Source organism: Artemia franciscana, chromosome 4 (genome assembly GCF_032884065.1).
Source record: "Artemia franciscana chromosome 4, ASM3288406v1, whole genome shotgun sequence".
In the NCBI taxonomy this organism is placed as follows: Eukaryota; Metazoa; Arthropoda; class Branchiopoda; order Anostraca; family Artemiidae; genus Artemia; species Artemia franciscana.
The window spans coordinates 17042966-17069013 of record NC_088866.1 but is presented as its reverse complement, the minus strand read 5'-3'; the positions used below and the strand labels follow the sequence as shown (position 1 = coordinate 17069013).

The 26048-nt window shown below is 36.5% G+C and overlaps 1 protein-coding gene across 1 annotated transcript in view; it reads right to left on the bottom strand.

The window, feature by feature from the left end:
• The window catches only part of LOC136026066 (uncharacterized), a 50496-nt gene that overhangs the window by 322 nt on the left and 24126 nt on the right, over nucleotides 1–26048 (bottom strand). The window contains exons 6-7 of the mRNA XM_065702258.1: nucleotides 18161–18239; nucleotides 13440–13589 (exon numbers count right to left, since the gene is read on the bottom strand). Coding sequence (XP_065558330.1) covers nucleotides 13440–13589; nucleotides 18161–18239 — 229 coding nt within the window. The remainder of the gene's footprint in view (nucleotides 1–13439; nucleotides 13590–18160; nucleotides 18240–26048) is intronic.

Sequence of the window (26048 nt, the reverse complement as noted above, 5' to 3'; positions counted from 1 at the left end):
CTAAAAATAGACTCGGTACTAGAGTTATTAATTTTGCTGTTCTTTGTTTATTGGCAATTATTACAAAGATAAACTTGCAAATACAGTGTTCCTGTAGTCTCTTCTTGTTCGGTATTGTAACGTTTGTCCCACCAATTTTCCTCCCGATCTCTCCACTCTAAGCGTTTTCCAAGATTTTCGGTTTCCCCTCCAACTCCCCCTAATGTCAATGGATCCGGTCGGGATTTAAAATAAGGGCTCTGAGACACGAGGTCCTTCTAAATATCAAATTTCCTTAAGATCCGATAACTCACTCGTAAGTTAAAAATACCTCATTGTTTCTAATTAACCGTCCTTCCACTCCCCCCCCCCCAGATGGTCAAAAACGAGGAAGCGACTATTTCTAATTTAATCTGGTCCGGTCCCTGATATGCCTGCCAACCTTTAGTGATCGCTATATTGATGACGTATCTAGTTTCGGATCTTCTTCATGTAAAAATTGGGGTGGTCCGGGATTCAACCTCAGACCTCTCGCACCTTAAGCGAGAATCATATCCCTAGACCAGCAAGTCACACTTAATAAGAACAATCATTTTTTTTTATCGGCAAATGAAATTTGCCGATAATATGTCACTAGTTAAATACCAAGTGCCACAAAAAATGGTATAAAGCAGGTCGATATCAAATCTGAAAATTAGAGCATGATGCTACAGATGCTAGAGCGGATAACACAATATTTTCGCTAAATAGCAGTTTCGCTAATAGCTTTTTTTGGTCACAATAGAGCATGCATTAATATATATCTTTAAGTTTGTCTATATGCAAACGATAATATCTCGTTATCTATTATTAAACGAGGAATAATTGTGTTGATATTTATTTATCTGGCATTTTTTCTCGAAAACGACACTATACTTCTTTCTTGAAAACTGTCAAACTACCACTTTTCGCAGTAAAAAAAAAAGAGATTGATAGATACAACTTTGGTAATAGGTAAATAGATAACGACTAAATAGGTAATGAAAATTCACTTCCCCTTCCAGGTCCCTTGATATTTTTTATAGATCTTGGGCTAACTGAAATCAGACACCTCTGAAAGCCTTTAGCATAAGTAGGAATTTCAAAACATGAGTTCCAATTGTTATTACATATTAAATGTCTCTTTGCGTTTTTCAGTTTGGAAAAAAAGTCAAATGCTTTGAAAATTGATTATGATGGCATTTCCTTGGAATGATACAAAAAGATTTATCCAAATTACCGACTGTCAGTCAATGGTAACCACTTATATTCATCCAATTATTTATTATTACTAATAGCGGTAAGCCTTATAGCTTGTGCCGAGTAAGTTAATGAGTAGCAAAGCAATAATAATTAGCGTTTTGGCTGATGATGCGAGGTTGTCGAGTTTAGGAGACAATGATTTTAATGAGTAGTAGCGTCAGCACGGGTTTCAACCGGGCTCCGGCACTCGGGATGCGGCAGGCTTGTATTATTTGATTCTCTAATTACGCATGCAGCCATCATCGCGTTATTCTTTAGTTTTAATTCATGAGGTGTCAAATCAGCAATGTCGATGGAATCCAGACATTCTGGCGTGAATTCACTTCCTCCTTGCTGCTACTGAATCAAAGAATCATCCATTTTATAGGATGCATTTTCTTTTGGGACACGTTGTGACTCTCACTGTTGCTTCTTTTCTAATCGATGTGGTTATCCCTATCACTTATGTTCTAAACGCAAATTTCTTTGTCCATTATTTTCATTTAGGATTTGTTGTGATGTTTGTTTTTACATGTTTTTTAGCCGTAGATCTTGTTCTGCTTTGTTTTCGTGCATCATTACCTCAGACAATTCTCCATGTCTTTTGCTTCAGCTATTCCGATTTATTCAAAATCATGTGCAATTTTGCATGACGTCGCAGATACCAAAATACTAAATACAGTGTAGATAGAAAAACACTTCTTTCCCAGCTTTTTCCCAAGTGTCATATTTTTGCTTTAACTATTTTGCAATATAATTCAGTAACAACCAGGAATGCTTCAATGTCTATGCCCTCTGATATAGTTAAACTAGCTGTTGGGGTGGCGCTTCGCGCCACCCCAACACCTAGTTGGTGGGGGCGCTTCGCACCCCCCAAGCCCCCCGCGCGCCTAAGTCGTTACGCGCCATATTAGTTACGCGCCATTGTAGTTGTGTCACTCTGTCCCACCTGTGAATATAGATATATATATACATGTTTTTTACTACGTAAAACTTGCGAATATACAACATTCTTCGATGTCCCATTGTCTGTGCATATAAATAGATTGTCAGGTTTACCGACTCTTGAACATGCAACATAAAATTATCCATGGGAAAAACAATCCGTATTCAGATCTATACCTCATTACTCTAATGATTGCCCTTGAGCTTTGTTGATGGTGATTGCTAATCGAACATTCCCTGTGTCCCCGTCGTCATTTATATATCCCCCTGTGCCCCCGGCGTCCCCGTTGTAGTTGTGTTCCTGTGTCCCGGTCGTCATTTATATTCCCAGTATCCCGGTCGTCATTTGTGTCCCAGTGTCCCAGTCTGTAATTTCTTTTTGAGCGTCCCGGTCGTCATTTATGTTCCCTGTGTCCCGGTCGTCAATTGTGTCCCGGTGTGTGATTTATCTTTGAGTGTCCCGGTCGTCATTTATATGTCCCGGTCGTTATTTGTGTCCCAGTGTCCCAATCTGTAATTTCTCTTTGAGTGTCCCGGTCGTCATTTATATTCCCTGTGTCCCGGTTTTTAGTTTTCTTTTTCTCCTTTATTTTTCAGTTTTTATCCTTTTTATAGTTTTTTTTTCAGTTTTTAGTTTTTTTTAGTTTTTTTTTAGTTTTTTTTAGTTTTTTATTAGTTTTTAGTTTCTTTTTCTTTTTAGTTTTTTTTGTAGTTTTTACCTTTTTTTAGTTTTTTTTCTTTTTTAGTTTTTAGTTTTTTACCTTCTTTTTAGTTTTTTTTTTAGTTTTTTAGCTTTTTTATTTTTTTTTTAGAATTTTCTTTTTAGTTTTTTTTTTCTAGTTTTTACCTTTTTTTTCTCTTCTTTTGTATTAATGCTAAAGCCAAGGTTCGAGCCTGGAACCTCTCGGACCTAGAACCTGGAACATAACGCTTTACCAACTCAGCTACTTCAGCTTGAATACATTCATTTTTGAATTGGTATATGATGACTAACTTCATGACGACATACAGCCCAATCCTTATAAAGACGTCAGTCGACAGACAGACAAACAGCTTATTTTTATATATATATAGAATATTACTCATTGTAAAATCTGACGTAAATACATTCCCTTCTTCCGGAATATCCTTTATAGACGACAAAATAACACTCTTCTTATTCCATTGTACATTCTGAAATATGTAAATTGTGAAATAACATAAGGATCGCGTTATTTTTTAGTTTTAAGTTATAATTTCGTTTGAAATTAAATGTTATTTTTGCTGTTTCTCGCTCCATGGCATTTTCTTTACCTTTTCGGAGTCTTTTTCAATCTTTTGTAATTTTGCACGCGTCATGTGTCGGTTTGACTTTATTTTTATTGTAATTTCTGTTCGTTTTGAGTTAGTAATGGTTAATGGTTAGTAGCATTTGTTTAGTAATGGTGATATGTAAGAAAAATATTTGACTTTATTTTAGCTCATTTTTTGGTTTAATGCAGCTCTACTTTTCTTTGAAAAACTTCTTTTGTGGAAAAAGTTAAAAAAAAAATTTTCATGAAAAGACTATCTGCAGGAAAATGGGATACAGGTCTCGGTCTTTCACCAATTTGTCTATATCTCTATACTAATAACATGTTCAATAATACATTCTGTTTTATTAGTTACTGCACCCTTACTGCATTGAGCTTCTTCAAATTCGAAGGGTGTGAGTTCTAGCCACTTTGCAGCAACAAATTTAGTAACAAAGGATGTGGAATTTAATCATTCGTCCATAATCATATGGTACTCATGGGCGATTTTCTTCATAAACTCAGTTCCATGAAAAACTTGGCTTGCTTTTAATTTTTGGATTAGTTTTTTGATTTTAGATAATACATTAGATAATACAAGCCTGCCGCATCCCGAGTGCCGGAGAGATAATACATTAGATAATACAAGCCTGCCGCATCCCGAGTGCCGGAGCCCTTTTTTCTTACGTTCTCTCGAAACCTGATTTTCTTTCCCTTTGTCTTCGTAGTTTTACCACTGGAAAAACATCGTCTGTAGCTATAAAAACTAGATTTTTGTAGCACGGATCCCATTGATATAAGAACGTCTGGCTTAATACTTGTCTCTTAACAAGAAATATAAATTGGAAATGGCATTGCCTTTATCAGTTTAAAACTAATATCAGCAAATCCTTGAGCCAAGAAGAACCCAATGCACTGATTTTCAATTTGCTCGCCATAAGCTACTAACATAGATAAATTTGCATTTTATTACAAAAAGGGGTTAACCAACACTCATAGTGGGTTCGAGCTTGATTAAAATCCTAAAATCAGATTATATATATTTAGGATCTCTAAATATAAGAAATTGCCTATTTTTCAAGAGAAGGATGTTCATGCATGCGTATTTGTGCTGTTTCGCATAGGAGTAGTGTCGAGCTAGTAGTCGTAGATTATCGAAAGAAGGCTCATTTGAACAATATCTTTCATATCTAGTGTTCATTTTCATTAAAAAACAAAGAGATACCGCCATAACAAAGAGTCAATTTCTGGCACAATGTCCGATAAGACTGCAACTTTAACTCTTTTGAAAGGTATTTATATGCCTTTCTGTTTTAGAGGACACTTCTGCGTGTGGTATAACACCCATCCCTAGCCATATCTACAGTCCATAAAAATTTACCATCATAATAACAATAACAGATATATAGCATCATGTAGTTCAGCACCAACTATTAAAGCAAACACACCAGTGGATTCTTTTAAGGGTGGGTACTTACTTAAGGTCTAAAAGCGTTTTTCAGCCTATATTTCCATGAAAAGAGCCTCAGAAAAATCGGATGAACATTCAGATGAATATGTATTTACCCTTCGTTGGTAAAATATACCCATGGATGACAGCAAGATGTAGTGTACGATACGGCTGCTGAGGGGAGGAAAGCTTCCCCTTTTTGCAATAACGTTAGCTGGCATTGAACAATTCCTTTTATTTTTAAAACCAAATTCACTAAATGAGCCTTTTTCCTCGAAGCATTGCTATACATCGAACTTTTATATTCGATGTTCACCTGCAATTATCAGTTGTGTACATTTATTGCACAGAAACTGCTTCCAGTAAAGCATCGGCAACACTTTGGCGTAAAGAGAAAGAGGTTGAGCGGTATTGCAGTCTTCGCGTATGCAGGATACTTTCTGTTCGTTTAAAACTTTAATGTCATGCCAAACAACACGACCGCCCCTGAGAAAAAGTGATGTAAAATTTTGCTGTTTGAATGAACATATATATATGACGTCACTCAAAAGGATTTTTTCAGGCATCCATTCAATTCTTCTCAGGGGTGTCGTTTGGGGGCAGTTGCCCCCTCCCCGAATAATGTGGAAAAAATTATTATATAATCCTAAGCCCTTTGACTGTATGGATATGGACCCCTCTCAGCCCTCCTCCCTAATAAAAATGCTGGAGATTCGACCCTGATTCTTCTTTCTGTTTATTCTTCACGGAAACAAAAGTAAGTTCATAAGATTCCAGGGCGGTAAAGAAATTCAGTCTTGAATTCATTTTTCCCTTTCTATGTACCTTTACAGACGCTAAAATAGCACTTATTCATTCTAGTGTGAAAAATCAGCAGTTTCAATTGAATGAAGTAATTCTTGCATGAACTCAATTCCTCCTTCCTTTTTACCCTTCTTAGACTCGCGCACGCTAAACTAACACGTTTTGCCATTCCATTGTAATTTTGCTTTGTCTTCTAATCACAGATTTCACTGTGCAATATTTTCGTTTGCAATTCATTGTGATTTTTTGTTTCTTGTTCCATGCGTCAAAGATACTAAAACGATACGGCCATTCCTGGGGGAAAAATAATGTAATTTGTGCTCTTGAAATGTGCTCAGAATTATCACTCATATGATTAAAAAAAAAGTTGTAAACGACTTTTCTCAAACTAGTTACCTATCTAGATCGTTATTTTAGGCCCAAAAATCCCAGGCTACCAATTAGAAACAAAAAATTATGGAGCTGTTTTCAAAAAAAGAACATACATACACAGTCGTTCGTTTAAAGAGAACAGATACCTTCTATTAATTACGTCGCCTCGGAACGAATGGATCTTATTATGGTTCTGGCCTCAAAGTTATGATTTTTAACTTCCAAACTAGATTCGTTTAGATTCGTTAGATTAGATTTAGGTTGGATTCGTTAGATTCGGTTAGGTTAGATTCGGTTAGATTAGTTAGTTTAGATCCGTTTAGGTTGTAAAATTATGCAGGATGACAAAAATTATAGGATGTGACCCTTAAGTAAATAAAAAAAAAACTTAACACTTTAATAGTATCAAGGAAACACTGAAGGAAGAAAACCAGAAGGTGATATAAACCTACACTCCAGTATAGCCTAGATGAATTTGTTGGGGATAAATTTTGTATCAGACTCCAGTATAGTCTTTTAGACTAGAAGTTGATAATGCCACAATCTTAATAGTTTTGTTAATCTTTGTGCCATAACATTTGAGGTCTATTAAGGTCAAATTAGTGTTTTAGAGACAAAAATAATAATTTAGCAAAACACAAACAAATTTTTTCTTTCCTTTCTTTTAACGTGGTAATGCGTGCATGGTAATCCTGAGCGAACGCTTATGGACCGACTCAGTTTTGTCACTAAGTTCACTTGAAAGTTGTTAATGCCAGACCGGAATACATCTTAGGGCAATTAAATTTGTTTAACAGTTTTAACACAGATAATGAAACATTTGCTTGTTTAACACTATTTGAAACATGCATGTCCCACTTCAGATTATTTGAAATTGTGATACCAAGGAGTTCCACACGTTTCACAAGCATTTCATGTGGGAAAGGGTCAAGGAAAACAGGAGTGGATTTCAAGATATTTATCGTCATTATATTTGATCTAGTACAATTTACTGTCATATTTAGATACTTAGCTTCATCCGAAACATGGATTTCGAGGGGGTCACTTTTAACATTCCCGTGACATACTTCACGGATCGAAAAATCGTCCATGTATTTTCACCTTTGGGGGAATTCCTTACCAATATCGTCAATCGCAACTAAAAATAAAAGTGGTCCCAATAAGGTTCCTTGAGGAACTCAATAGTATATAGGGAAGGGGCTAGAGAAAATATTTTGTATTTTACAACTTGAGATCAATTTGAAAGAAACGACATAACAATATTTACTAAGAGAGAATCAAGTTCAAAATTAACCAGTAGTGAACGAATTAGAACAGTGTGGTCAACCAGGTCAAAAGCTTTTTGGAAATCCACTAAGACGAGGTTTAGCCAAACACTTGGTTTCTCAAGGTTGCTTATGATGGTATGTATTAAATGCACAATGTAATAGGCGTTGGAAGTTTTCCTTAATTAAATAAAAAAAAACTGATTTTTTTTAGCTGAAAGTAAGGAGCGACATTAAAACTTAAAACGAACAGAAATTACTCCGTATATGAAATGGGTTGTCCCCTCCGCAATCCCTCGCTCTTTACGCTAAAGCTTTTAATTGTTTTAAAAAGTAGAATTGTGGCAAAGAGTCAAACTTTAGCGCAAAGAGCGAGGGATTGCGGAGGGGAAAACCCATTTCATATACGGAGTAATTTCTGTTCGTTTTAAGTTTTAATGTCGCTCCTTACTTTCAGCTAAAAAAATTAGTTTTTTTTTTATTTAATTTCTGAACGTTTTTGAATTAATGCATGTTTGGTTTTGGCTCTCCGCACATAAATTATTAAAATGAAATTTGTATATTAATTCTTTTTTTGGCTAAATGGCTTTCTCTTAGTTTTGATCAGACGATTTTAAGAAATAAGGGGTGGAGAAGGAGGCCTAGTTGCCCTCCAATTTTTCGGTTATTTAAAAAGGCAACTAGAACTTTTAATTTTTAACGAACGTTTTTATTAGTAAAAAATATACGTAACTTAAGAATTAACTTACGTAACAAACTTCCATAAACTTATATTTTTATTATGTATATGAGGGGGTTTGTACCCTCGTTAATACCTAGCTCTTTACACTAAATCGTAAGTTTTGTCCCAATTCTTTAAGAATGACCCCTGAATCAGAAAGGCCGTAGAATAAATAGTTGAAATTACTAAAAATACTTAAGCATAAAGAGCAAGGTATTTATCTCCTCCTAAATACCTCGCTCTTTATGCTAAAGTATTTTTAGAAACCTTCATATGCATAATAATCTCTGTTCGTTTTAAGTTTCAATGCTACTTCTTCCTTTCATTTGAAAAAACGTTTTCATGTTTATTTTTCATTGTTTTCTTATAGTAATGCTAGAGAATCCTGCGCCCTTTTCATTGAATTTTTCTTCCCCCATGACAGATTCCTCCAAGGAAAGATTCTCCAACATAGCCCCCTCTCCTCAGCCCCACCCCCAAACAAAATAAAATCCCCCTGAAAACGTCTGTACACTTCCCAATAACCATTACTATATGTAAACACTGGTCAAAGTTTGTAACTTGGAGCCCCTCCCCCAGGGATTGTGGAGGAGTAAGTCATCCCCAAAGACATAGTTATTATGGTTTTCGACTACGTTGAACAAAATGGCTATCTCAAAATTTTGATCCGTTGACTTTGGAAAAAAATGAGCGTGGGAGGGGGCCTAGATGCCCTCCAATTTTTTTGGTCACTTAAAAAGGGCACTAGAACTTTTCATTTCCGTTAGAATGAGCCCTCTTGCGACATTCTAGGACCACTTGGTCGACACGATGACCCCTGGGGAAAAGAAAAAACAAACAAACAAATAAACACACACCAGTGATTTGTCTTCTGGCAAAAAATCCAAATTTCACATTTTTGTAGATAGGAGCTTGAAACTTCTACAGTAGGGTTCGCTGATACGCTGAATCTGATGGTGTCATTTTCGTTAAGATCCTACGACTTTTAGGGGGTGTTTCTCCCTATTTTCCTAAATAAGGCAAATTTTCTCAGGCTCGTAACTTTTGATAGGTAAGACTAAACTTGACGAAACTTATATATTTAAAATCAGCATTAAAATGCGATTCTTTTGATGTAGCTATTGATATCAAAATTCAATTTTTTAGAGTTTTGGTTACTATTGAGCCGGGTCGCTCCTTACTACAGTTCGTTACCACGAACTGTTTGATTACCAAAGTGTCGGACGTCAATACATGGACAAATCTTAACTTTATGCCAGTCACAGAGGAAAGGTGTTATAAAACCTTGTTTCCAGCAACTTGGGAATTTACCAAATTTTGTGATGCGGTTGAAAATATTTGATAAAGGCTCAGCAATTTTGTCTGAAAAGGCTTTAATTAAGTCAACTGGAGCTTCCAAGGACACGAACTTGATTTTCTAAGCTTTAGGATTTTATTTATAACGTCAGAGGGAGAAATTAGGGGGAAGGAGGTATTGGGAGGAATAGTTGGACTTGTGCCAGTGAAAGGGGAGGGAGACTTTGAACGATAGAAGCAAGGCACAAGTTTAAATCGTTGGCAGTCTCATTAGGGGGTTCAGGGAGATTCAAATTAACTTCAGAAGGACTTTTTCCGCATATCTCTTTAATTTTTCTGTACCATTACATGGGCTTGTTAGAGTATAGATCTTTGACTCAAATATTATAATAATCAGAAGCTGCTTTTCTGATTTTATTTTTCCTTTAGGAACTTCTTCAGACGATTTTTTTCCTTACAAGTTCTTTAAAAGTCTCAGTAACATAAGGCTTATTTGAACACGATTCAATTTCTTTCTCAGGAAAATGGGATTAATAATTACTTCTCAATAAATTTTGGAAGGACAAGGCCTTGCAGTCAACGTCATTTGTTTGATAAACAGTTGACCAATTTTCAGTAGTAATCCAAGAGCCATAATCGTACAGTCCTGAGTCAATAAGAAGTCTGTAAAGGGTTTCAGTAACAGAAAACAAATATTTAGCTTTAGCCAGCGGAAATAGGAGAAGGCTAAAGTGGTAGTTACCCCCCTAGAGGGGGCAGAACGGAGAGGGGTTTGTAAAAGTTCGAAAGATTGGTGCAAATTAGATCAAGAGTATTGCCTTTGGCAGTTGGGACCTTTACAATCTGTTTTAAATTAAAAGCATTACATGTAGATTAAAATTTAAATCATTTGCGTCACCCATCAGGAAAATTCCGCATTTGGGTATTTTGATAGTACAAAGTCAGCACTTGCATGTAATTTTTCGATAAAATTTATTTTGTCAGCAGATCTCTGATTAGAGGATTAATAAAAACAACACAAGACAATTAAATTGAAAGGACACGGCAAAACTTTAGGTCGAACACACACCCACATAATCTCATCAAAGGGAGCAAGACAGAATTGAGATTTCGCTTGGGTACAAGTCATTACGGACAAAGGACAGAATTCCGCCACCATTCCTACCCAAAGGGTGGTTTGCTCGTCTGAGTTTACTAAACTGTAAAAAATTGTTAATTTTTTTTACATGTGCAAATTTTGACCTTGTACTTCAGTAATAGCAATTACACCTGATCTGTATATTTTAAAAAGGGTGTCTAATTCATTAAGTTTTTTAAAGTTAAGGCTCTCAGCGTTGCTAAAAAAAAAAGTGTGGGGAATTGAAAACGACTTGTGAAGGTACCGTTTTTACACTTTACTTTTTTTAATATCAGAGATGGGGTCAGGGGCTCTAGTGGAATTCATGTCAGGGGCTAAGCTCGTGTAGTCAGAACAAGGGGCTGGAGGGTCGTATGCATCTTTTTCATATGCAAGGGCATTTAATGGAGCAGGCACTAGCAGAAACTCTAGACAGCAGGAACCAAATAGCGGCTGAGTTTCGGGTGAGCTAGAAGAATAAAGAGAGATGAGGTTGTTTTTGTACGGATATGGCACGAAGAGTTCCTGTTGAGTGGGTTCACAAGGGGGCGAGGAAGGATAGATGGAAGGGTAGGAAAAATGCTGAAAAGAAGGTGGAAGAATGGTTGGGGGGGGGGGGTGTTCTCATCTTGAAAAAAGAAGGAAGTGGATATGGAGACGGGGATATCCTTTCGATAGTTACTCGATTGGAAAGGACGGGATGGTCCGAGGGCTTTCTTGTATACGAGCGGATGGTCTAAAAATGATTGCTAAAATCAGCACAATTAAGGTGGCTTCTGGGCAGCCCAGTTTTGTGGAACCTACAAAGACCCTTAATGGGCAATTTAATATGAGCTTAGTGCACAGCCAAAGCATCTTTCACTTGAATTTTTTTTTTACAAATATCAACATGGGGATATTTACACAGATTATTTGTACAACGGCTAAAAACATAAAATTTACAAATGTGTAGATATTTACAATTACTAGACATACATTTACTGTCTAAAAAGCTAAAGCACACATTAAGTTGATAACACACTTAAAATCACAGAACGCTTTTTTTTTGAATATTTGATTGTATTGGGTGAGGATTTCCGCTTGCAAGTTCGACTTCATTGTAAATTTTTATAGATGTGTCATTAACACTGGATTTCAAGAATAAATTATCTTCAGTTAAAACAAGGTCACTAGGATTAGTTTGCGTAACCTTAATCCCTTGAGAAAATTCTGACGAAGGAAGTTCACTAGCACTTGCTTGATTACATGTGGGGACGTTTACCAGTTCAAAAGGTTTCACTGTAGTTTTTTACGCAACTTGAAGAATTTTGATAATGAATATTTGGAGCAGAGGTATCACCTAAAAGAGGAACTCTGGGCGGTGTAGGGGATTTTAATGCATGTATAGCATCAACAATTGCGAGCTGAAAACCTACTTTTCCCATTTTGATTTCATTGTCCTTGAAAAGATCACATTTCTGGCGCTTGTAAAGATCAGAAAAACTATCATAAAGATATTTGAGATTAATATTCCGTTTCTTGAGAATGACGATTTCTGCGTCTTTTTTAGGTAATCTTTACAAATATGGGGCTCGAAGACACAAGCCGTTTTTGCATAACGCGTCAATCAATCTTTACTGGATTAAGAGATTTGTGGGGTAAATTGGGATTGACGGTAGGTGGTTATTTTTGCAGAATCAATCGATCCAGGAGAACTATTGTTGTCATTGCTCGAAACACAAGGTACAGAAAGGGAATCTAAAATACCAATTGGAATGACCACTTCAAGTTGGTTATCGCTGGAAATACTTGAATTTTCTTCATTAGAAATAAGGTGGGTTTTACAGCCTCGATTGGTTGGACCGGTTGACATATTAATAATTAATTATATAAATCTTGTAATTTACAACCATTGACGATCGGCATTGTAGGCATAACCAATTAGGGTTTTTAAGGCGACATCTTTTTGTGATGCCAACACAAGCTGTGTGCAACCAAGCATTGCACTTAGAACACTAGAATGACCCAGTTCCGCATTTTCTGTAGCATTCGTTACAAGGATGGAACATTCTAGGCTAACGAACAAAAACGGGACACCGACCTTGAATTGGAAGCTATATCTTCAACTAAAACCTGGCTGCCTAAGCCAGGATTAGCACTGGTACTTGCTAGAGAAAAGTTCACAAGGCTGACCTCACGCCTTCATTTAAAAATCATAAGCGTCATATATATAAAAACAAGACGTTTCGAAAGATCAAAATCTAGATGAACACGTCTTTTTACACGTTTAATTCATTTCTTAAGAACTTCAATGCTACAGATTAACAACACCGACACAATTTTGAGCTCATTATGCCCTCGCCTGAAAGGAGATTTAAATTTCGCTCCTCGGTAAAATGTATGTTGGCATTTTCCCTCTTATCCAAAGGGCGCGTTACATCTATTACCACTATTAATGACTCACAGCACAACCTAGATGCCCGAGGCTAATATATACACACACTTCTCCACAATCCCAATCTATCCAACGCCAACACCTCCCACTTTACATTCTCCCAGGAAGTACCCATTTCCATTAAAAATTTTCTTACGACAACCTCCCGGCCTAATCAGGGACGACGACCTGCTTTTTTTTGCCCCTAGACAGCTGGCCGACAAGGACAATCTCTTACAATCTGTGACGGCAATATTGACTGTCTAATCACGGACAATTGGGACGATGGATTACATCACTATACCCGAAACGAAAGGGCGATTCTTACCTTACATGAGCCAAGGGGCATCAGGTATAATTTGGATACAATGTTTAAGTAGCTCTATCTCAAGCACTATTCTCCATAGTTACTTATATGACATAATTTATACCAAATTGAAGCTGAGATATTCTACTAAATAATTTTCTATGTGAACAGTTTTGTCGTGAAAACCCTATTCTTGTTAGAACTTTTAAGTCTTTGTACACTAAGTGTAAAGAGCTTACCTCTAGGATTTCCGACAATACACTCTCTTCTCCTTCAGCAGCTTCGTCAGCTTTTGACAATTTTCCTCGTTTAAAATGTTCAGGTCGGACGACATATTTTACTGCTTGATAACTTACAGCTCCTGTCATCTTCGATGTGGTTTTGACAATCTACAAAATAGAAAAGATCTTTTGAGAATGATATGGCTTGACACAATTTTACTTATTACAGGATGACCTGAGCTTATAAGAGGTCAATTCCACATTAACATTAAATCGCTAAAAATTAGAGGAGGTGGTAAGGATTTCATTCTCTCTAGTTTTTGATAAGAGAAATGCTTCATGTCCTATTTTCTCTTAATTGCTGTTCGTGTAATTTCACCAATTCTAGGTTCTAGGGTGACATTAGGTAACGAAAAGATTGATCAGGTTGGGAGCTTCAGTTACCTTGGTAGTATTATTAGTAAAGATGGTGGGAGCAGTGACGATGTTAAAAGTAGAATAGCTAAAGCTCAGGGTGTTTTTTCACAGTTAAAAAAAGTTTGGAAGAATAGAAAGACAAGTCTACAAATCAAGATTAGAATATTGGAAGCTACAGTGATGACAGTGGTCAAATGTGGCTCTGAAGCATGGGCACTCCGAAAAGCAGATGAAGATTTACTAGATGTTTCCCAGAGAAATTGCCTACAGATTGTTCTGGGTACCCGGCTGACTGACAATATTTCAAACAGTAGGTTGTACGAAAAGTGTGGTTCAATCCTGCTGTTTGGGGCTATAATGAAAGAAAGGTTGAGATGGCTAGGCCACGTTCTACAGATGAAGGATGAAAGATTACCAAAGATTGTCCTTTTTGGCCAACCGTCTTGGGCTACACGGAAAGCACGTCGTCCTTGTCTGGGTTGGGAGGATGTCATAAATAAAGATTTAAAGGCAATGGGAACTTCCTGAGAGGGTGTAAAGAGGGAGGCTTTAAATAGGTTAGGTTGGGGGAGGAGTGTGCGTTGCTGTGTTGGCCCCAGGCGGCTTGGTGCTGCAGTGAGTTAGTAGTAGTAGTAGTAGTAGTAAATTAAGCACCTCAAGCATAGTCATTGGACGCACATATAGATAACCCTCTCAATCAGCAGAAGATAAGCATGAGTCACTTCAACACCTGAACAAGATACTTACTGTTGTGGCATTAACCAGAAAACCATTATACCTTACTGGCGATTTTAACTTCCCTGAAATGAATTGATAACTAAAAGACTCACAAACGCGCACATTCATCTTGCTTTTTGAAGAAAACTTTCTCCCACAACTGATCACAAATCCCACTAATTGCAGAACAAACAAAAAAGAAAATATCCTGGACCTCATTGTCACTTGTGGCTAAGAAACTGTAGATAGAATCATGATACTTCCTCCACTAGATAAAAGAGACTTGACACTTGATTCATTCTTAGCTTTTTACATTAAACAAGGAATAATATGGACATATGGACCCCTAAAAATAATGGACATTTTTTTCTATCATCCAACCCAAATATTTTATGTGAAAACAATTTGCACAAGTTCATTCTAAAATGAACTTAAGAAGGTACTCGATAAAAAAAGAAATAAAAAGAATACGACGTTTGTTCGCGATGTTGATCTCCGTGTTAAGGCCTTTCAGCCAGGAAGTACAAAGGGGGTCGGGGGCCAGCCCTCCTGTGCTTTCACACACCTTTCCTGTTTACCTTCCCCAGATTTCTCCAGGGAACCTACCCAAATAGAGCTGGATTGACTTTGGTAAGCTTAGAGAATCACACCACTGACCCTCGTTCCAGACCAATCAACTAGCGACACCAAGACTCAAACCACTGTCCTCACAGAGTGCTAACCATTCGGCTAGGACAGCTATACTCAAGAAAGTTCTCAATACCAAGCTACGAATTCTGGAATTTTTTCACTCTCGAGAGCACCACTTTAAAATCAAAACCAGTGATTGATTTCTTTTTCAGCCTTTTTCACAAATTGTTCTGTTGACTTTGTCAAACGACTGTCTATACGAGCGATCTCTCAGAGGAATTAAATAAAAATCCAAACGTTTTCAACTGAAAGTAAGAAGCAACATTAAAAATTAAAACAAACAGAATTATTACATATGTGAGGGCGTTCGCCCCTTAGTCAATACCTCGCTCTTTACGCTAAAGTTATGTTGGCTTGGTCAAACAACCACCTATACGAGCGATCTATCAAAGGAATTAAACAAAAAAAAGTGTTTTCAACTAAAAGTAAGGAGCAATATTACAACTTAAAACAAACAGAAATTACTACGTATATGAGGGGATTCACCCCCTAGTCAAGACCTCGCTCTTTTCGCTAAAGTTCGAATTTTATTCCAATTCACAAAGGCAGTTTAATCAGAATAAATAGCTCTTTTGGACATACTAAAAAAACCTTAGCGTAAAGAGCGAGGTAGTAACTAGGAGGCAAACCCCCTTAAATACGTAATAATTTTTGCTCGTTTTAAGTTTAAATGTTGCTCCTTACTTGAATTATTTTTTATTGAATTTCCGATCGTTTTTTAAATAATGCTGGGAAATCCGGCGCCCTCTTCATGGAAAATTCCCTTCCCCCATGAAAAATTCCTCCATGGAAGATCCTTCCACGTATCCCCCGACCCTCTCTCCCACCAAAAATCCCCCTGAAAACGTCTGTATATTTCCTAATAACCATTACTATATGTACACAATGGGCAGATTTCATAACTGACAGCCCATTCTCCGGGGACTGTGGGTGATCAGGCCATCCTCAAAGACACAGATATTAGCCTTTTCGACGGTACTGAGCGAAAGGGCAATCTCAAAATTTTGATCATGTGACTTTAGGAAGAAATGATCGTGGAAGGGGGCCTAGTTGCCCTCCAATTTATTGATCACTTTAAAAGGGTACTAGAACTTTCAATTTCCGTTCGAATGAGCTATATTCTAGGACCACTGGGTCGATACGATCACCCCTGAAAAAAACAAACAAAAAATAAATAAACACACATCCGTGATCTCTCTTCTGGTAAAAAATGAAAAATTCCACATTTTTGCATATTTGAGCTTGAAACCTCTAGAGTAGAGTAGTTTACCTCTTTTTAAAAAAAGGGAAAATGTTCTCAGACTCTTTACTTTTGCTTGATAAGACTAAACTTGATGAAACTTATATATTTGAAATCAGAATGAGGACAAGTATGTTGCCCAAAACTAACCAAATCAGTCCGCTGCCAGCAAGGAAATAGATATGAAGCTAAGAAAATCTCTGGGAATAACAGACCTTAAGAATCTTGGGGAAGTTCTAAAGCTGGGGAAATTCCTGAGAGTAGGACTGAATCAAAAAACATTTTTCTCTAGATCTATTAAGTATTGAAGTGTTTGATACTAATTTTTGTCCGATGTTTAATTTTTTTTTGCCACGGTCTGTCGTGGCTTTAGTACAAATAAATTATTGTTATGTTAATCAAACAGTTCGTGGCAACAAACAAAACGAACAAAGTAAGGAGCGACCCGGCTTAATAGTAACCGAAACTCTAAAAAACGGAACTTAGATACCAATAATTTAAAAAATAACAAAGTTTTTAAGTACTTTCGAAAGAGCTATTAATTCTAATTAAACGGCCTATGGGATTCAGGGGTCATTCTTAGAGAATTGGAACAAAATCCGAACTTTAGCGTAAAGAGCGAGGTATTGACGAGGGGGAAAACCCCTTCACATACGTGATAATTTCTGTTCCTTTTAAGTTTTAATGTTGCTCCTACTTTCAGTTGAAAAAATTTGCTTCTTTTAATTAAATTTGATCAAAAAGATCAAGTTAGTTGTCCGTTTTTGTATCTTCTCAGCTCAATTAAATGGAAATCTAGTGCAGCCCATTTGAAAAAAATATAAATACCCAATTCTAGGAGAAAAAGAGAAACAATCGAATACACTGCAGATTAGACAGCATAACAGATTAAACGTCTCTGAACACTATTATTTTTCTTTCAGCTTTGGTCGCACATTGGTTTAAAGTGTGTTAGTTAGACTTTCTTTACAAAGGATATTTATTTTTGGTTTACAAAGTTGTTAGGAACAACTTTGTTTTATTTACACGTGCATAGAACTTTTTATTTTTGTTTTTATGAGACCATATCATACCTAAATTTCCTCCCATCTGCAGTGTTTCCACGAAATCTGGCCAATATGATTTTTTTTTAGATAATGACTTCATATAAAAAACAAAAAAATAATCTTTTCAGAAATGGAACAAATATGTGAAACTACATGCAGAGAACAAAGGGGACAGTAATTGTAAAATTGGCATACCTTCGGGGATTTCTAAGTAAGCTATGTTTACAGTGAAGTACACGTGATTAATGTATGTTTTTATTCGTTTAGTTCCCACAAGCCTTTCAGTTTACAAGTTGCCGGATAATTATTTGTTGTTATCTTTTGCGGATTACATCCGGGGAACTTAATATTAATTGGAATAGTCGGAAAAGGGATGCTCAAACTAATTACCGACGTACCCATATCATTTCGATTATTGCGGAGATGCTCTCGCATAATCTCAGCATCAGAATGCAATCCATAAGGTCATGAAGCTGGTCGCCAAAGCTGATATCAAACTGTTTGTCCCGTATTACTAAAAAGAAATCAATCTCACTGTGCCACCACAGGACATCATCTTATGAACGAAAACCACCTCTACATTCTATCAGCAACTACCCACAACAAATGCCTAGGTTTGACATACTTACATCTCCTGATGACAATCCCAGATACTTTACAGCCTTGTCTGTAGCATGGATCAATGGAAGACAGTCTATGGTTATACTCCTGGAATAAAAGACAATGTAGTAGCGTTAGCTCAATAGGCTGTATGTCATGGTTTGGAAAAACTTGAATTTACATCCCAACCCCTCGGACATAGCAAGTTCTATCGATTAGCTCTTAATCTAGGTGGATTAATTTAACTATCTAACGGTTCGACCAATCACAAAACATATTTTCTGGGATTTATTTTAATGTATCAGTAAGCAGAATGACCATACCGCTCCAGTCAACAAAAGTTGGTACAAAAAAAAACAATACCTACGAAATGTGTGTATTTTCCTTGATCTGACTCTAATACTACTACTACTACTAATAACTCACTGCAGCACCAAGCCGCCTGAGGCCAACACAGCTACGCACGCTCCTCCTCCAACCTAATCTATTTAAAGCCTCCCTCTTTACACCCTCCCAGGAAGTTCCCATTTCCTTTAAATCCTTATTTATGACATCCTCCCAACCCAGACAAGGACGACCTGCTTTCCGTGTAGCCCCAGACGGTTGGCCAAAAAGGACAATCTTCGGTAATCTGTCATCCTTCATCCGTAGAACGTGGCCTAGCCATCTCAACCTTTCTTTCATTATAGCCCCAGAAAGCGGGATTGAACCACACTTTTCGTACAACCTACTGTTTGAAATACGGTCAGTCAGCCGGGTACCCAGAACAATCCGTAGGCAATTTCTCTGGAAAACATCTAGTAAATTTTCATCTGCTTTTCGGAGTGTCCATGCTTCAGAGCCATATTTGACCACTGTCATCACTGTAGCTTCCAATATTCTAATCTTGGTTTGTAGGCTTATCTTTCTATTCTTCCAAACTTTTTTTAACTGTGAAAAAACACCCTGAGCTTTAGCTATTCTACTTTTAACATCTTCACTGCTCCCACCATCTTTACTAATAATACTACCAAGGTAACTGAAGCTCCCAACCTGATCAATCTTTTCGTTACCTAAGGTCACCTGTTCATCTTCACTTATTCCTAACCTTAGTGACTTAGTCTTCTTAACATTAATTTTCAAGCCTATTTTAGCACCCTGAACTCGTAAAACCTCTAAAAATTCATTCATTTTGTTCACACTTTCATCTAATATGCTTAAATCATCAGCATAATTTAAGTCCAGGAGCGTTCTTCCTCCCCATTTGATTCCATGGTCTCCAATTACCTTTCCTGTGCTCCTTAAGACGAAGTCCATCAAAATGATCCATATAAAGGGGGATAGAACACAACCCTGCTTAACTCCTGATTTAATACAAAACCAGTTGCTAACCTCATTTTCTACCTTAACCGCAGCAGTATTATTCTCGTACATAGCGCAAATCACTTTAATGTATTTTTCTGGTATACCATATAACGATAAGACCTTTGTTAACGCTGTTCTATCAACAGAATCGAAAGCTTGCTCATAATCGATAAAACTAAGGACCAAAGGTGTTTGACAACGAAGGGACTTCTCAATTATTAACCTAAGAGTGAAAACATGGTCGACACATCCTCTACCTTTTCTAAAACCGCATTGTTCTTCCCTTAAAACTTTGTCTACAGCATGTCTCAGTCTAAAAAGTATCATATTACTCAGTAATTTGCTACCTACAGAGACCAGACTAATGCCTCGATAATTCCGACATTCACTCTTGTCACCTTTCTTATACAGTGGTTTAATTAAGGTTTTCCTAAAATCATTGGGTACTTCCCCTTTTTCAAAAATCATGTTCATAATCTTCAGTAGCTTATTCCTAACCTCAGAGCCACCATATTCAAGGAACTCATTAATCATATTATCAGCACCTGGGGCCTTATTATTTTTTAATCCTTCTAGTACTGTCGCTAATTCTTCCTCACTAAACAAATCTTCCTTCACATCCAAGGTATCACAAACTTTTTCATTTTCATCTATATCTTTTCCTGCAACTGTATCTCGGTTTAGCACATTCTCAAAATGTTCCACCCATCTTTCTTTAACTTTTTCCTTATCACTAATTGTGACCCCATTTCTATCTTTAACTGGGACTAGTCCGGATCGGCTACTCCCTTTCAATTTATTAACATGCCAGTATAATATTTTACTATTATGCCGTCTAGCCGCATCTTCCAGATCCTCAGCAATTTTATCCATCGCCTCCATTTCACATCTCCTTAGTTCATATTTTAATGCTTTCTCCACTTTCTTTACATTCCTTTTGTTTTCATACGACCTATCGCTCAGATAATTCTTATACAAACCCCTTCTACTCTCTATTAAACCTAAAGCTTTTTCACTAATATTCCTAGTTGCTGTCTTAGCACTCTTCCCTAGGACACCATCAGCAACTTCACAAATTGTTTTTCTGAAATTATTCCATCCATCTTCCACATTGTCAAATTTTAAACCCTCAAGTTTAGTACTCAACTGTTCCTGGAATTTTTTTCTCAGATTTTCATCCTGAAGTCTACCAACATCATAACTTCCCGGGAGGGAGTTACTCTTCCGAAATTTCAGCTTTAAATTAACCTTAGACACTACTAGATGGTGATCTTTACTTTTAACATCAATAACGGCACTCCTATACACCCTAGTATCTTGTATTGATCCTGCTAGTCTTCTGTTTACAATAACATAATCAATAAGGTTTGCTGTCTTACCATCACGTGAATACCATGTCAACTTATGGGCCATTTTGTGACCAAACACCGTATTGGTTATAACTAGGTTGTTATACCTACAAAATTGCAAAAGCCTATAGCCATTACTGTTTTCTTTTCCTACACCAAAATTACCTAGGCTAGGATACCATCTATCCCTATTTCTACCAACCTGGGCATTAAAATCTCCTAGCAAAAACATCATATTTCTACCTGGTACCCTGTCTATTTGCTCCTGTAACTGTAAGTAAAATTCATCTGAGTCACTAGTATCTCCATCAGTTGGTTCAATGGGGGCATATACTACTATAACTGATACCCTAAACTTTTTAGTCATAAAATGAGCAATTAGTATTCTATTATTAATACCTTCCCAGCCTAAACAAGACTTAGCAGCTTCCTTATTCATCATGAGCCCTACTCCCTGTATATGTACCCCATCCTTCCTTCCTGAGTAAACAAATTCTATGTCACCTAATTTCATGCTTCCTACCCCTGGGATATGAGTTTCTGAAACTCCTAATAAATCCAGTTCAAACCGTCTGAATTCGTCAGTCAAAATGTCGATGCGATAGTCATTTTTTAACGTCATAACATTCCAAGTTCCAATTTTCATGTTCTTTAAATCTTTGAAATTATTTTGGCCTCAAGAAAAGCAGTGATCCCGGATACCAGTGCAGGATGGGGACCAACATATCTTCTCAAGTCTACACCGAAGAAAAATCAGATTTAAAAGCCTATTTTATTAGTATTTTCATCCTAGATATTTTCTACTAGTAGTAAGTCTTTATACCCTTAGAGAAACTCATTATAAAGATAGAAAGAAGCCAAGGTTCCATATTTTTTATTATTAAATAATCACGACTAAAATCTATACTTTGACTGGTCAGTCATAAGATTTACGCATAGCCCAACTCATCAAATTTCAGACGGGAAGCATTATTAGCATTAAGAGTATGGATAATTTATGATAGTGAGAACCAGCGCTAGCGTCGGCAATTTTTTTTTATCAACACCATCTAGCGTTTTGGCGACTCTTGGTACCTTTTTTTTAGTGAAGTAAAGAGAAGAATTAATTTAATTAGTGTAATTGGTAAGAATAGAGCAATAATAAGTATATGATCTCGGTTCCTGACAGAAAAATGATAACAGACCTTAAAAAAACCAAGACCTTAACAGACCAAGTGTCGCCACAGACTAGATAGCGCTGAAAGTTCTTTCAAATCAACATTGGCACCAATTCTGACTCTTACAAGTTACCTATACTCTTTGGCTTGGAAGAAAAATCTTTTAAGCACAAATAAATAAATAAACCCCAGGGAGTATGCAATAAAAGAATTACATTAGTAAAGAATTTATAAATCAAAGTCTTTAAAATTGGTTTTATGTTTCAAATGTATTTAATTGTAGCTCCAGTTTTGTATTTGCCTCTACAACTGCAGCACCAAAAACTACAAATAAAAGTATAATAAATTATTTTAGGAATGAAAAGGTAATGCTTTTAATTAGCAATTATTTATTTATAGTGGAGCGAAAAGATAATTAGCTAACTTTAATGACAAATACACAAAATGTGGTTGAATCTTAAAAAAGTATTAGCTCATATTATTCTTTCTTACAGAGCCAGAGAAGAGCCTATCGGAGCTAATCCAAAAGATGGTATGTGGCCCTTTTGCTTCAGGAATCGCTCTTAAGGAATTGGGGCAAAAAATCATGCTTTACCGTAAAGAGAAGGGTAAAGAGGAGGGAGCATCCCCCTTCATATACAAAATAATTTCTGTTTTTTTAAATTTTTAATGTTGCTCCTTACAATAGTGAAAAAACATGTTTTATTTATTTAATTTCTGATCGTTTTTCAAATAACCCCAGGAAATGCACCTCCTCCTCTATGATAAATCTCCCCCCACCCACGAAAAATTCCTCCACAGAACGTTCCTCCTAGGTAAAGTACTTCCCTTCGGGGAATTACCCCGGGATAGTTCCATCCCCGCTGGGAATTCCCCAAAGCAAATTTCTTGCGGACGATTCATCTGAAAAATAGTCCTTAGTATACTTACATTTTAAGAAGAAGGCCTGTTTTTATTTAATTTCAAATCATTTTTCAGCCCCCCCCCCCCTGCGTGGAAAACTTTTGCCGAAAATCCCACCTTCCAAACGGAATATTTCCCCATGGAGAATTTTCTCCTGGTGATAATTCACCCATGGAGAATTTCTCCCGTGGGAAATCCACCGCTTAAAAATCCGCCAGAGAATTCCAACTTCAAACACTGAAAATTTCCCCAAGACAATGACTCAGAGCATCTCCACATGTAAAATGGGGTCGTTAACGAGAAATTAAGACAAACAAAAGGAATTTCGTACATGAATTCTGGAAAATTCCCTCCGTGTCAAATTCCCCAGGGAAATTCACCTTCGGATACTTTTATCCCAATGGGAAATTCTCCAATTAGAAAATGCATACCCAGAAATCCCCCCCCCCCTAAAAAATGTCGATATACTTTCCAATAAAAAATACTACAAGTAAACAGTGGACAAATTCCATAACTTGCGGCCCTTCTTTCGGGGGCTGTGGGTGTTTGTGCCATCCCCAAAGACATAATTATTGGACATTTCAACAATACTGAACAAAAAAGAATTCTGAAAATTTGGTAACTACATTAGGGAAAAGGGCGTGGGAGGGGGGCTAGTTGCCCTCCAATTTTTGGTCCTTAAAAAGGATACTAGAACTTTTATTTTCGGTCCAAATGAGACCTTTCCCAATCTTGTAGGACCATAGGTTCAAATTGATTGCCCATGGGAAGAACAAAGAAAAATGAACAAATAGACATGAACATATGTGATATTTCTACTGGCAAAAAAAAAAAAAAAAAAAAAAAAAAAAAAAAAAAAAAAAAAAAAAAAAAAAAAAAAAAAAAAAAAAAAAAAAAAAAAAAAAAAAAAACACGCAACCAAATTACTTAACAGTAAGGTTCTCTGATACGCTAAACTTGATAGTACAATTTTCAATAAGATTTTTTGACTATCGAGGGATGTTTTCCCTATTTTTTCGAAACCCCACAAATTTGGAAACAAACCAAAGACTCATAGCTTTTGGTGGGTAACATTAAACTTAATTAATCTTATGTGTTTGGAATCAGCATAACATAACGTATCTATCGCTATCGAAACTCTATTTTTTACAGTTTCAATTACTATTAGGTCGTGTTGCTCCTTACTTACAGTTCGTTACCATAAACTGTTTGATTGTGTTTTGCGTCTCTCTTGTTTTCTTTTCTCTATCTTTCGCAATTTTTTTTTGTTGGCCCGTCTCCAATGGGGTGGGGAGTGGTAATAATATAGTTTTAAAGAAATTGGGCGGTTCACGAGAGAGTCTAAAAAGGGAAGCTTTGAAGAGTCTGGCGAGGCGAAGAAGCGTACGCAGGTATTTTAATTTTACACGGTTTGATGCTGTTATTAATAGTAGTATTACGTCTTGACATTTAAGCTAGTGATAAAAAATAAAAAAGAATAAAAAGTAGAAATAAACATAAGCATATCATACATACAAGAAGATAAAACCATAAATACATTAAACAGAACTATACATTTTTGATTGATAACCAGAGAATCGTACCAAATCAGCTAACAATTTTATTTGACTCGATCTAACAAACTAACAAAAAAGTAAAAACAAAAGTCAAAATGTTATTTGTTTCTTACTTCCTCAAAATTCTCAATCTATAATCGAAGCTACCATCTAATCACAAACTATTGCCTCATTACTTTTTCACGCTTGATTCAACTCAGCACTAGGGGAGTTTTGATCAGGGGAGTTTTGAACACTAATAAATTCTAAGATTTTTTTTTTCTCACATAATTAGTGCCAGAAAGTATAGGTAACTTCTAAAAGCAGGAACTGGCACTAGTGTCGACGAAAAAAAAACTATCGACGCCATCTAGCGTTTGGCGACGCTTGGCATTTTCAAGCTATGTAATCATTTTTCTGTTAGGAACTGAGATCAGGTACTCGTTACCTGATCTCGACAATCTCCACTCTTATATCTTACCAATAATCTTTTATCGGGGCTTTAAAATAAAATCCATTAAAATAGTCAATCTTCCTTTGAAAATTTTGTCACAATTTCTTCAGTAGACTTGGCGTCAAATTGGCATCTTAACGTACTATATATCAAAACTATTGGCGCAAAAAGGAGCATCAGATCCAAGATTACAACAGCCATGTCTGCAGGCAAGAAGGTTTACTCAGCAAAGATGAGAGGTTGGAGCGGGGAGGGAACTTAGAAGAGTCGGTCGTGATTCTCGTCATAATACTAACCGAGTCTTTCATGGGCATTCCCTTGGATGCTTCCACTCACTAAAAAATGGGTTAAAATAACGAGGAACCTTTATCTTCATCACCAGCTGACTCAGTAAATCCTCTTCCCTGCTCTCACCCTCCTCTTTGCTAAGTAAACCCGCTTCACTGCATTACACACCTTAGTTGTGGATTCTCGACACAACTCCTTAACTAGTTGATGTCATTTAGAATTCATTTCCTAACTCGTACTCTTTCCTCTGTCATTGTCGATTGAAGGGTAAAATATGCCATCTTTCCAAAACCTTGACCAATGTTGACAATGCGAAAAAAAAAACTGATAATAATATATTCCGATCGGATTGTCAAATCAAAAATAATACTACGAAAAAAACGGACTATAGGAGAGCCCAAAAATCTGAATTTCGAGGGAATAGACAAACAAACTGTGGGATATCTGATCATGCAAAAATCATGCCTGTAAGAAAGGAATGGAGATTAAGGAGAACTTTCCCTTAACATTGATCCAAAGGACCTATCCCCCTTAAAAACATTGAAAAATGAAAGACGAATAATTAATCTTTGCATTTGAAAGCACTTCATCCCGAAGTTCATACCTATGCACACAATATATGAAAAGAAAACGAAAGCGAAATTTTAGCTACCTTGATCTAAATCGAAGACTTGTGAAGATTAATACAGAGATGATTACTAAAAAGAAAAGCCAGATTCTTGCATTTAAATATATAGTCAAGATTTCACATTCTTTGACATAGCAACTATTAGACAACGTTGCAAACAATAATCTGGATTATAGAAAACTACGTTTTCATTGACAATTAAATAATATGCATCGATGTTCCAGAATGTCAGTTAAAAAGTCCTCCAGTTTAGAGACAA